Source organism: Oxyura jamaicensis, chromosome 3 (assembly GCF_011077185.1).
Source record: "Oxyura jamaicensis isolate SHBP4307 breed ruddy duck chromosome 3, BPBGC_Ojam_1.0, whole genome shotgun sequence".
NCBI lineage: Eukaryota > Metazoa > Chordata > Aves > Anseriformes > Anatidae > Oxyura > Oxyura jamaicensis.
This window is the reverse complement of record NC_048895.1, coordinates 37,978,087-37,990,696: the sequence shown is the minus strand read 5'-3', so window position 1 is coordinate 37,990,696 and position 12,610 is coordinate 37,978,087. Positions and strand designations below refer to the sequence as shown.

General features: G+C 34.8%; 1 protein-coding gene across 8 annotated transcripts in view; it reads right to left on the bottom strand.

The window, feature by feature from the left end:
* The window catches only part of RGS7 (regulator of G protein signaling 7), a 268,343-nt gene that overhangs the window by 115,998 nt on the left and 139,735 nt on the right, over window positions 1–12,610 (bottom strand). For 6 of the 8 annotated variants that reach the window (XM_035320392.1, XM_035320391.1, XM_035320394.1 and 3 more), the window contains exon 4: window positions 6,224–6,274. The exons of the other annotated variants lie outside the window; for them this stretch is intronic. In XM_035320392.1, coding sequence (XP_035176283.1) covers window positions 6,224–6,274 — 51 coding nt within the window. The remainder of the gene's footprint in view (window positions 1–6,223; window positions 6,275–12,610) is intronic. 8 annotated transcript variants of the gene reach the window in all.

Genomic DNA, 12,610 nt, shown 5'->3' with positions numbered 1-12,610 from the left:
GGAAGGAAGGAAGGAAGGAAGGAAGGAAGGAAGGAAGGAAGGAAGGAAGGAAGGAAGGAAGGAAGGAAGGAAGGAAATTTAAACTCTCAGTTGAAGGTTTGTTTTTAACCGGAAGTAAGCAAATATCAAGAGACTTCTGTTTTACTTAGGAAATGTACATGACACAACTTAAGTTATGGTCAAATTATTTAAATATGTGTACATATATTCTAAGTCATTTGAAGAGTTTGAGGATTTTCCTTATTATAACCACAATAAATCTACTTTGAATTAGTTTTCTATAGACAAGTGCAAATAGGTTGGTTACAGAAAAAATTTACAGTACTCGCAATTTGTAATTCTAATAGCAGAAATATCAATTCCTTTTTTTCTGTCATGCAGCAAATTATCCTAGAAGAATGCAAATTCCATACTTGTGATCTTTACTCATTGATCCAGTATAGACATTCCTTTATAAATTAAATAAATATTATTCAATTATTAATACTTATAGGCAAAAAAATAATAAAATTAATTTGATCATAAATATGATTAAATAGACTAGACATACTTTCTACCTTCTTAATATAACCTGTTATATTGATAAATATCTTTCACTGTTTATTAAGTGATTTCTAAAGGCATTTTTAGAGTTATGATGTTGTATAATACATAAATCCTATTATCTATAAATATAGTTTATTACTAGTATGAAAAAACAAACTTTTTAATATAGCATCTTGTAAAATAATATCACCTCATTACAATCAGGGAGAAGGAATTTTATTTAGCCATACTTAGTCTGATGTAACAGTGTTATAGTTTGACCTATCTGCTTATGTTAAGTGATCAGTCACTGATACCTTTGCATCTGTACTAGTCACAAACTCCATTTGTTCACAGCAGGAGTAAAAAAAATGTTCATTTTTAACCAGCTACTAAACACACCACACTATCAGACGAAATGACCACTCCTTGAAGGGAAATTGGAATTAAGCACTGATGTAGCCTACCACCTATTTTTATGCAAGAAAATTAACTGGCCAACCTGGGAACATGTAAATCACCTTCAAGAGTTAATACATGGAAATGAGGCTGCTCAAAAATTGGTATCAGCATGCACAAGGAGGGGAAGCTCACATCAGGCTACCCCTGCTGTTCTGTGTGCTCTTGGGAGACAAGTGTAACACACATGCATTCTACACAGAGTAACGGACTACAACAAAGTGGAAGAAACTTCAGTGAAAAAGTATGAAAGAAGAAACAGTACCCATTATGTCTGATTTATCCTGTCACAGCTAGATGACAAGGAATACACCTTTATCTGCCATTTGCCAAGTCTGTCCAAGGCTTTTAGGCAAACAGAATAACTTCTGCATATGAATATCTACCATTTCAGTCCTGAAACCCCAGCAGTGGCTAGAAGTCCAATGATTATCAAAGACAGATAAATGCTACACGTACATAAAGGAAACTGCCCCATACAGTTTTATTATGCTCGAGTATCACAATGTTAATACTATTGGTACTAAAGGAGTGCCTGTCAATTTTGACATTTTCCCAGGCAGGATTTGAGTTTTACTTTCTTTCTGTTCATCTGAAATTACAGACATTATTTCATTTAATTGTTACAGGACCTGACAGGCTCAGATCAAATTCACCCAGCAGAATAAAGTTAGAGTTAGTTACATTAGACTTGGTGAAGGTTCACGAGATTTGCCTCACCAAACAAAATGCACCCAAGTTTCTGTTAGACATACCAAAAAAAAAAAAAAAAAAAAAAAAGAGAGTTAAAAAAAAGCTAAATGTCTTGTAGATCCCAATTTCCTAATACAAGGCTTATGGTATGTGTACAGACAGTATAAAATGTAGCAAGTGAGTTTTTTTGTTTTTTTTTTTCCAGTTAAACTGAAAAAAAAAGAAAAAAAAATGCATTCTACTCTTGCTTTATTTTCACTTGTTTTGATTAATGCAAAGACTGCAAACAGAAGCATGACCTTTTCGTTTCCTTCTTCCTCCATTTCATAAGAGGCTATTTTCTCCTTTAGCAAACTCTGGAAGGGGAACCTCCCCTTCGCCTGCAGCTGTCTGGCACTGTCTCCCAGGTTGCAGTGGTTTGCTGTTTGCTGCTGCCTTCCTGCATTCATATGTGAAGAAAGGGCAGAAATAGGTTTTCAAGTACACTTTAATGTACTCAGATAAAAACGCTAATATTTTTCCTCTAATTCTTAAAGCAAACACAGTGTATTTTCAAGGTCATTATTAATACAGCTGCTGCTAGAGAAAAAATTAACTGAAAAAATATATATATTAAAAAAAAAAAAAAAAGGAGAGAAAAGTAGAAGAGAAACAGATGTTGTGCTGCTGAATTCTCCCTTTTTTTTTGCACTGGGTTAGAGACCACAGTTTACACAGCTGCTGCTAGTTACAAATTAGCTACATAAGTTAAATGAACAGAATGTTATTGGAAAGAATTACAGATGTGAGCATGTCTATTTCAAGGAACAGTCTTGTTTTATAACTTAGAAAGCTTGATTTAATAATATATGTCTGTAAACATATTTAAGAAGAGAGAATAGAGAAAACATTACCGTTATAGGCTCATTTTAATATATATCAGCTTTCTTTAAAATTTCTCATAGCAGCTTAAATTTTTGCTACCATCATCATTGCATTTTCTGAACTGTTGAAGAGATGTTCATCAAGGATTGGTAACACTTCTGAGTGTAATTCTTGTCATCCAAGAGCAGTACCGAACTCCTTCAACTGACATCCCAAAGGAGACGGACTAAGGCACTCAGAACACAAGGCTGCCTATCCTGAAGCTGGCTGCAGTACTACAGCTCTTCTACAGCAACCAGCCAGTAATGAAGTGACTTCAGACAAGTAATTTCCATTGGCTTTACAGATGTCAGTAAATTAAAGGCTCTTTCTGAGACACATAAGTAGATATTTTTCATGGGTTGAGTATGGCATACATATTTGTATATAGCACACATTTAACTGTGAAAATACTGATTATTCTTCATTAAACCAAGAACAGATACTGGTTCGTCTCATTAAAAGACAACAGCATGATTTACTGTTAGCATGTTATAATGCTAGGGAACAGACAAATCAAGTGTCTTGCCAAAGAGCATTAAAGAAATCAGTGCCAGAGCCAAGTACAGAACCAGTCTCTTGGAGATTTCAGCTGACACCTTTAAATCAAAACTGATCATCCTTTTTTGTTCTTTTTTTTTTTTTTAATTATTATTATTATTATTTTATTTTTCCTAAGGACTAAAAGGATTTCAGTCTGTAGTGTGGTCAGCCTGATACATTTCACAACACTAATTATCATTGTAAAAAAGAAAAACACAGTGTAGAAAAAACAGAGTAGATTTTCTGCATTAAGAGTAATTGGCACCATCAGTGAAGAGTCAGCACTTACCCTGTAATGATCAATTCAACAAATACATGTCTAAATGCAAAACCACAAGCTCTCACAATTCTGTAAACTCAGCTAATTGCTTCTTTTGGGGTTGAGGTCAGGCTTATTTTTATGACGAAAATAAACTTCCACATTAAAAATAACTTAGATAATTCTTGTTCCTTAAAATTTTACAGATGAGTTGTAGGCTGAAGCACAAAGTTTTTTTTTTAAGTACACACTGAAAAGCAAACAACATAACAGCAAGTGTACATTGCACACAGCTATTCTGGGCAGAAACTCTACTCTGCTCCACTGAAAAAACTTCAAATCAGGTATAATTTAGCAGAATCCACCCATCGTCTCTAGTTTATTTTCTTGATGGAGATTTACTCAGCAAGCCAAAATCTTTCAAATCTTCCACATAAAATGCTTTTCCACTTATGAAAAATGTGCTTTTTTTTTTTTTAATGGAAATTTACACTTGTAACTACTTTTTGCTTGAAATTACTGTTTCCAGACACTAGCTTTACACTTATTAACACAGTGAAAAAAATGCTGCTGACTGACCATCTCCTGCCTTTTGTTCTCCCACTATCCATAAAGCAGCCTTCTTCATTCCCATTTAAATGTTATTGGAGTTGTATGCTCTATGCAAAACAAAGGAAAAAACAAACAAACAAACAAAAAACTACAAAATGTGTTTGTTTGTTTGCTTTTTTGGGGGGGGGGTGTTTTGTTTTTATGTACTGCATACTAAGTAAGTTAAATCTGTTTGTCCCTTAGATAACAATTTACATGCCCTGCTTGCATGAATAGTTCACAGCAGTGACAGATGAGGGGTACAGTAATCTTTAAATTTTTCTGGAGATATTGGAATATACTCTCAAAATATGTGAACGAAGGTCCACATTATATTACTGATAACAGTACTAGATAGAGATGATAACTTCCATTGCAAACACAGGGATTATTTATTTATGCATCACAGAACTGCACAACAGCTTGGTAACAGGACCCTAAGGGGGAGTTTAAAAAGACAGCCATAGTCGTTTTTTCAAAGACAGACTGGCATGCTGTTGAAAAGCAGACAGAAGGTAATGGAAATTGAAATGATGGTGCCAAAAGCTCCCAGAAATGTAGGGCTTTTCCACGGGAAATTCTGGATGGTCTTATCTAGAACCGGAATAAATTCAAAATCTTCAAAGATTTAATAAATTAGAATACTATCAGAAGTTTTGTCCTGTGAATAGCTGTTGCTCACCATCTGTGAGGTTCTGGCAATTCTGAATGTCACCCAAAGGCAACATTTGGGGTGGCTTGCCTTCTGAAGATTTGCATCCAGCCAGCTCCAGATAGCTGACTTTGGACTGTCCAGTCCTTGGACCAAGTCTGACATGCATAAGACATTTTTGTCATTTTGGATAATTTTTCCACCCATGCAATCTGAGAGGGTATAATGCAGCTTGGATTAAATTTCTGTGGTGTTCCTGTTACATATGTTAGTAGTTTGTGTGTTTGTTTAATTTTATTTGGGTATCAACATAGGGAACCATTTAGTTTAAGGTTTCAGCCATTCCAGATTTTGCAACAACAAGATAATCTGAAGAACAGCCTATTCTAGTATTGCAGTTTTGGTTTTAAAAATAAAGGTTAAGCTTCCATAACAAATAAACATAGAATGGCAATCTTTCAAACTCTAATAAAAGTAGATAGTTGAGTGTTTTTTAGTTGACAGCTGAGAAACGCAATATCACACTTATGTTTCAAGTGATCTAAACATTAGCTTTAGGAAACAAATATATGACACTCAGTTTAAAGTTATACTAAAATGGCAGCAATTAGTGATCTGTCTGATGTAACAATTCAGATAATTTTGTGAACTTCATATTTCCAAATATTGAATATACCTATAAAACTATCCAACTCATAATCTTAAACTCAGTGATACTAGTTTTTGCTGGAATTCCACAATGATTTCACTTTCATATCTGATATGACAGAAAAATAAGATAAAATTTAAAAAGAAGCAAACAAAAAATAGATATTCCATTCCAAAAAACTCTGAAACAGAGAAATGATTTATTTTTTTAAAAAAAATGCTCTGAAGTGGGAAGATTATCTTTCCCCTAACCAAGACAGAATAGGAAATTTTATTTCTGATGTTCATAATTTTCTACTAGAAACCATTCTTTTCCAGAAAAATTCACATCACTTAAAAAGTTTCCTGTAAATCAGGGAAATAAATATCAGACATGCACCAAATGATAGAAACTGAGTTAGCAGCTTGCCTCATAAGAAACCTGTGGCAGAATTTGGAACCAAATCTTTATTTCCACATCCCAAACCAGCTCACTGAGCAGTAAGCGCTTCTTCGTCACCACGCTGATTTTATTTACAGTTTACTCTCCATTTAACATGCTATAAAAGTGTCCAAACTTAAAGATACAAATACAGCTCTTGGTATCAGTACAAGAGCATATTTTATTAATTTTATTAATTTTTTAATCTACTGGAAAAATCTGTTAAGAAAACAACTTGTGCTTAACAAACTATTTAGTATGACAGTGAGTTAATTCCTCTGGGAGTAAAACATAAACCAATTTTCCATTAATTAAATCACTTATTGTTTTCATTCTTGGACATCCACTTGTTTCCTGGTATTCCTGGTACATGCTATAATAAAATGGATAACCAAAATCATGAGATTCTTAGCAAAAGTTTCTGAGATTTGATGCTGTCTGTTTTGCTGATGAAATCACACCGGTCAAATGCTGCCTGACCACCCACATCATGACATGTTTTTTCAAACATACAAAAATTAAAAGTTACCTGGATCTTCTATAGATAAGTTCTTCGTCAACCACTGAACAATGTCTGAACCTAGGAATGAAGTAATAGGTATTTTTAGATTAGTAATTTTTCTCTTCCTATTCTTTAGTTCCCTATACCTATTGACATTGTTCTACATGCAAGAGACCTGTATATTCTTTTTTGCTCTGTTTGTCGAGAATCAACAAGAATATTTTTTATATATACATATATATACACATATATGTTTATCCACAGCTTTAGCAAAAGAAACATGCCACCACTCCTTGCTTTAGGCCAAGACTTATAAAACACAATAGAAAAGTTTATGATAACCTACATTTTAAAATTACATTATTGGAAAATTTACATTGAAGAAATTCTCTTTTTAAAGTTAATACTAGATTTCCCCCACCTTCCAATTAATTTGCAAATGAAACTTAGAAAAGGTAAATGCAATATATGTTGTGATTTTCCAGATCCCTTGCAGAGGGATCTGGACAGGTTGGAGAGCTGGGCGATCACCAACCGCATGAAGTTCAATAAGAGCAAGTGCCGGGTCCTGCACCTGGGACGGGGAAACCCTGGCTGCATGTACAGACTGGGCGATGAGACGCTGGAGAGCAGCCTAGAAGAGAGGGATCTGGGGGTCGTGGTAGACAGCAAGTTGAATATGAGCCAGCAGTGTGCCCTGGCAGCCAGGAGGGCCAATCGTATCCTGGGGTGCATCAAGAACGGCATCGCTAGTAGGTCAAGGGAGGTGATTGTCCCGCTCTACTCTGCGCTGGTGCGGCCTCACCTCGAGTACTGTGTGCAGTTCTGGGCACCACAGTATAAAAAGGACATGAAACTGTTGGAGAGTGTCCAGAGGAGGGCTACGAAGATGGTGAAAGGCCTGGAGGGGAAGACGTACGAGGAACGGCTGAGGTCACTGGGCCTGTTCAGCCTGGAGAAGAGGAGGCTGAGGGGAGACCTCATCGCAGTCTACAACTTCCTCGTAAGGGGTTGTCAAGAGGCAGGAGACCTTTTCTCCATTAACACTAGTGACAGGACCCGCGGGAACGGGGTTAAGCTGAGGCAGGGGAAATTTAGGCTGGACGTCAGGAGGGGGTTCTTCACAGAGAGGGTGGTTGCACACTGGAACAGGCTCCCCAGGGAAGTGGTCACTGCACCGAGCCTGTCTGAATTTAAGAAGAGATTGGACTGTACACTTAGTCACATGGTCTGAACTTTTGGGTAGACCTGTGCGGTGTCAAGAGTTGGACTTGATGATCCTTAAGGGTCCCTTCCAACTCAGGATATTCTATTCTATGATTCTATGATTTTGCAATATATGACAGTATATGCTCCAGGTCATTTCTGACAAAAAACCTCCTTGGGACTAATACATACCATTATGAACTCTTTTTAGGAGATCCAGTTTATGTTCAGCTTTGCCTTCTTATTTTTTATCTTCTGCTGTAATGACTTTCAACCCTTTCTGCTGCCTACCAGTGAAAGCCTACCAATTACCTAAGCAGGTACTACTACAACAGCTCTGCCTCATGTCTAAGCTTTTGATAGAATTAATTCATCCTTGGGGCTGAAGCCCTTTCCTTACCATTGCAGATCCTCTACTTCTGTATCCCTGTATTTACTCCCTATTCTTTTCTTGGTATTTAATTTCCTGCCCTTATCTTAAGGGCATGTTATTCCTCCCCTCTTAACATCTCCAATACCAGACTCTGCTGCCCTTTGCAACACATATCCTTCCAACCCTACCTCCTGATTCTTAATCCCCCTCTGCTGCTCTTGGCTGTGCACTTCCTATCACACTTCACACTCTCTGTGCCAAGACCAGCTGAAGGAAGCCTCATTTTTTTAGACTCCAAGCTGCAGTTGGACTTCACCACTGTGAACACTGAATTACAAAACAGATTACGAAGCATTTCTGCAGACAAAAATAGAAGTGCATGTATGATTTAACCAACTGATTTAAATAACTGATTTATGATTTAAACAACTTTAAATAACAAAAACTGGCTTAAAGCAAAAATGCACTCAGAAGCTGGGGGTGATGAACATGTTCTGTGTTTCATGATGGTTGCAGAATGTCTACATTTCAGACAAGCAACATAATGGAAAGACATCACATAATACTTCCTTATAAAAATAGTATTTAAGTTGCTTATCCATTTCTAGGCAGACATAATAATACCATTCTTTTAAAAAACTTAAATTAAAAAACCAAAAAGACAATAAAAGTCTACACAAATACAAAACTAATCAAAATAATAAAATCTCATGAATAGGCAATAATATAAAATATTAGAACCTGCAGATTTTCCCATCACTCCCAAATTTCTTCTTGTACTTCTAATTATATATAATTTACTTTGATCTTATTAAAACTATGAATATGGTGTATTAATAAAGCATTCCAGAGAAGAAAGAAAATCTATTTTTAACTATAAATAATATAATTTTGTTACTTCCATTTTTATAAAACTTAGTGAATAGCCTTATCATGTATTTCACAAAGCCTAGCTTATTTTAATGTAGCTTTTCATGTGTGTACACATTTCTAAATTGATTACATAACAATGAAAACTGTGGAGATTTTACAACCATCTCCAGATAAGAGATTTTAAATACTTTTTTACATGTATAAATTTTGACAGATATTAAACTTCAGCAGCAACATTTCTCATAGTATTTACTCTGAGTTATTTGTTAAGTGAGGCAAGTTTGCATGCTCCTACTGTCAGATGAATACAAAATGTTTCAGGAAGATATTCCTACCTCAAAATATTCTATTTTTGTGAATTTTTATAAATACAATTTCTGTCTTTAAGAAGTTAATGAGGCTGCCTCTGTAGGATGAATTTTGTCTTAGTGAAAGATAAAACTTCACAGACTTCAATGACACAGTTCCAAACCTAGGTACATTTTGTTCATTAGCTGACTAGAGAAATTAGTCAGCCCTAAATATTTTCCTAAACCCATGAAAGTCAGAGTAAAAAAATGGAGAAACAACATGAGATTTTTAAAAACTGGTTTTTAACTTTGTTTTCCTTCAAATCCTGTAGGTACCCCATGGGAAGAATTTTTCTACTTTTTTATCTCACCTTCAAATGCTTTTCTCTTTACCTCTTCCAAACACTTTCCCACAGTGACACACCATATTTCTCAGTCCGCAGCTCCAGGCATAATATTTGCCTACATGATCTACACATCAGATATTTCACTTCCATATGTTACACTGTCTTCTAAATAACAGGGGGAAATGGGATTTCTTGACAACTGTATCATCTGATTCTGAAAGATCATTACCACTCTATTCAGATTTTATAATTAAGCTATTCCCCTGATACTCAAAAGCCTGAACAGCAGTTTAAGCCAGCTATCACACTTGAACACTCCGATGATTTGAGCTGCATGACATCAATGACAAAAGCTTAGGTTAATAAATATTAACATATATGCTCTCCTTCTAGTGTGAAGGGTATTCAAGTAAAACAAAGCTGCAAGTAGTATGTCATATCACCAGTGAGAAATCTATCAGTCCATTTTCCTTTGGGAGATCTTGTGGGCAACTCTAGTCCTAAAATAATAATAAAGGCATCATCTTTAATACCTTGCTGTGTTGTTTTTTTTTAGCGGTTACTTTATATGTCTAATCAGCAATGTAATTCCATTCAATCATATCTGTGCCCTTTTCTAAGCTTTATTGTTTATGCAAATGTGTTTCTAAAAGCAAGACCATTGCTATAACTTTTTATCTCAGGAAACAAGGCAGCTAAACAGGTGAATGCTTTACAGGAAAGGCAATATTTCCTTTGAGTCCTAGCTTTGAAAATTTGGTGACCAGTAAATACATGTCATTTTTCATATACCATACTTCACATCTACAGGAGAATCATGATCCAATAATTAGGATGAAAAATGTTACAGAATTCACTATTTGTAACTGTGCTAATACATGATAAAACACCTTTAACTTTCAATCCTGAATCTATCAAAATTACTAGCTAGTAGGATGATATAAATAGCATGAAAGCTACTATCTTGGTATCGAACATGTCAAAAAAGGGGAAAAATAAATTCATAAAAAAATAGGAGTATTTGGTTTCCAGGCTCAGAGGGAACTAATTTGAATGCCTGATGATGTCATCGTACGATTAAGTATTTTAAAAATTCTAGCTAATATATTTCCTTTTTATAATTTGGAATGATCTAAAACAAATAAGACTTTTTAACTAGAAGCAAAATAAGTTCAGTGCAAGAAATTATGAGTCTTCATTTTGAACTGCAAGTAAAGTACTCTGAAGCAAAGTATTCAGATTGTAAGTGCTATATTTGAAAGATTTAAAGTCACAACCCAAAAGATAGAAAAAATTTGCCATGTTAAAATGTACTAAGATTTTGTATAGTGTTTAATGTGCCAGTCACAGGTAATGCTTGATAACAAAAACACTAATAATGACGTTTTCAAAGGAGATTCTCAAGTGAAGTTCCCAAAGTCTCCCTGCCTCGGTTTTGTGAGGTAGCTAAAAGGGAGGCTGGCTGTTAGATCTGTAAGGCGCAGAAGACACCAACTGAATTTTGAAATCCCAGAAGAACCCTCACTTGTCATGCAAATTTCTGTATCAAATAAAATTGGACAAAACAAAGTGATCATTCTCAGAAAACATTAGAAACAGGTTTTTAGATTCAGAGTCTTTGAGACAATAGTGAGATTATTTCAGTGTCAGCACCTATCCAGAAAAAAAAAATAATAAAATTCAACAAGTCCACAAATATGAAAAACTTTCAACTTTTTTTTTCAAGAAAGCAAAAAGATGTGTTTACATTCATAATTCAACACAGATCTCTCAACTGTGTTCTCCATGAAATGCATTTGCTCAAAAGCCAAATGGTGATTAATTTTAAAATAAATCGTTTGAAAATAGCAGTTGCTGAAGCTGTCACAATATTTTAAGAAATATTTTTGGAGGAAAGTGGGTGCTCTGAAGTCTGCAATGTTAATTTCCAAGTCATAGTCATAAAGTCCAGGGCAAAGCTAAGGTTAGCTTTCAAGAACAAAACCTTTATTTTAAACAATCTCTACAGAGTACATTTAAAAAAGGTGTTGACTCTAAACTATAACAAAATTAATGGGAATTAGCGATCCATTTTTTGCTATGCAGAGATGCAATGAGCCACGTATACCCTGATCTGACAACAGAAAGGCATAACGAGATCTGCAAAATAAAATCAAAATCAAAATGCTATCATTTTAAAAAATCAAGACATTTTTAGCCGAAGAAGATTGAATTTGTAAGAAAGTGCGTTTTATTAATGAAAATCACAAACCATGAGACCACTGAGAAATTTAACTGAGCTATAATGATCTATCGCTTCTTAAAGAGACAGGTTCAATCAGGCAAATATATATATATATATATATTCTTTTTTTTTTTTTTTTTTTTTAACTTGTAGATTTTAGAGTATTTACAGATCATGAAGCACATGGGAAGTTCTCCTGCACTCCTGATAGCAAGAGAAATTTTATTTTCATCAAGACTTTTTCCATCTAACCTCAGAAGACTGATCTAACCATTGCAGTGATTTTCCTGTGCTGCGAGAGCCAGGAGGTTGGGTTGGTTTGATGAGTGCTTGTGTGCTGAATGGCTTCCGAACCCAGTTACAGGAACCTGGAGAATTCTGTGCAGAACAACTCCCTGTAGGGAAAGCTTAATATTGCACACAAAGAACCAGTTTCTAAATATAAGTCAGCATGACTGGTATTAAATTAATACAGTGACACCACTGCATTTCCAATATATTTTTTTAATTTAAAGAGGGACTTGTGTAATTTTGACTTCTTTCTTCAACACCATTTGCTTTGTCATACTACTCCACAGTGAAATACATTAGGAAATTAAATATATTTGCTCATACACACTTCAAAATCTGTTCATGACTGAAAAATATCATGACTGTGTTCATGACTTAAAAATAAAGTGCAATTTCATTTCTCATCACTGATTCAGAAATTGGAAACAGAAATCAGATTAACAGGTAGGTCACATTCTCAGCACTTTCTCTGAGGTTCATCCACTCACAAAAATTACTTTCCAATGGATTTGGACTCTGTGAGGAAGGGCTTTCACTGCTGAATGGGGTAAGATTATCCACATTCTCCCTGAAGTTTTCACAGTCACAAATCTTAGAGCATAGGTTGTCACTCAGTTATTTAAGCACAGATGTTTTACAATTTATTTACTTTTTCTGAGAAACACATTTTCTGTATGAATTCTACATGCATATGCAGGAAAGAAATCAAGTACCACACAAATTTTGGGGCAGAAAGGCTGAGGGAAAAAATAAAATAAAATAAAATAAAATAAAATAAAATAAAATAAAATAAAATAAAATAAAATAAAA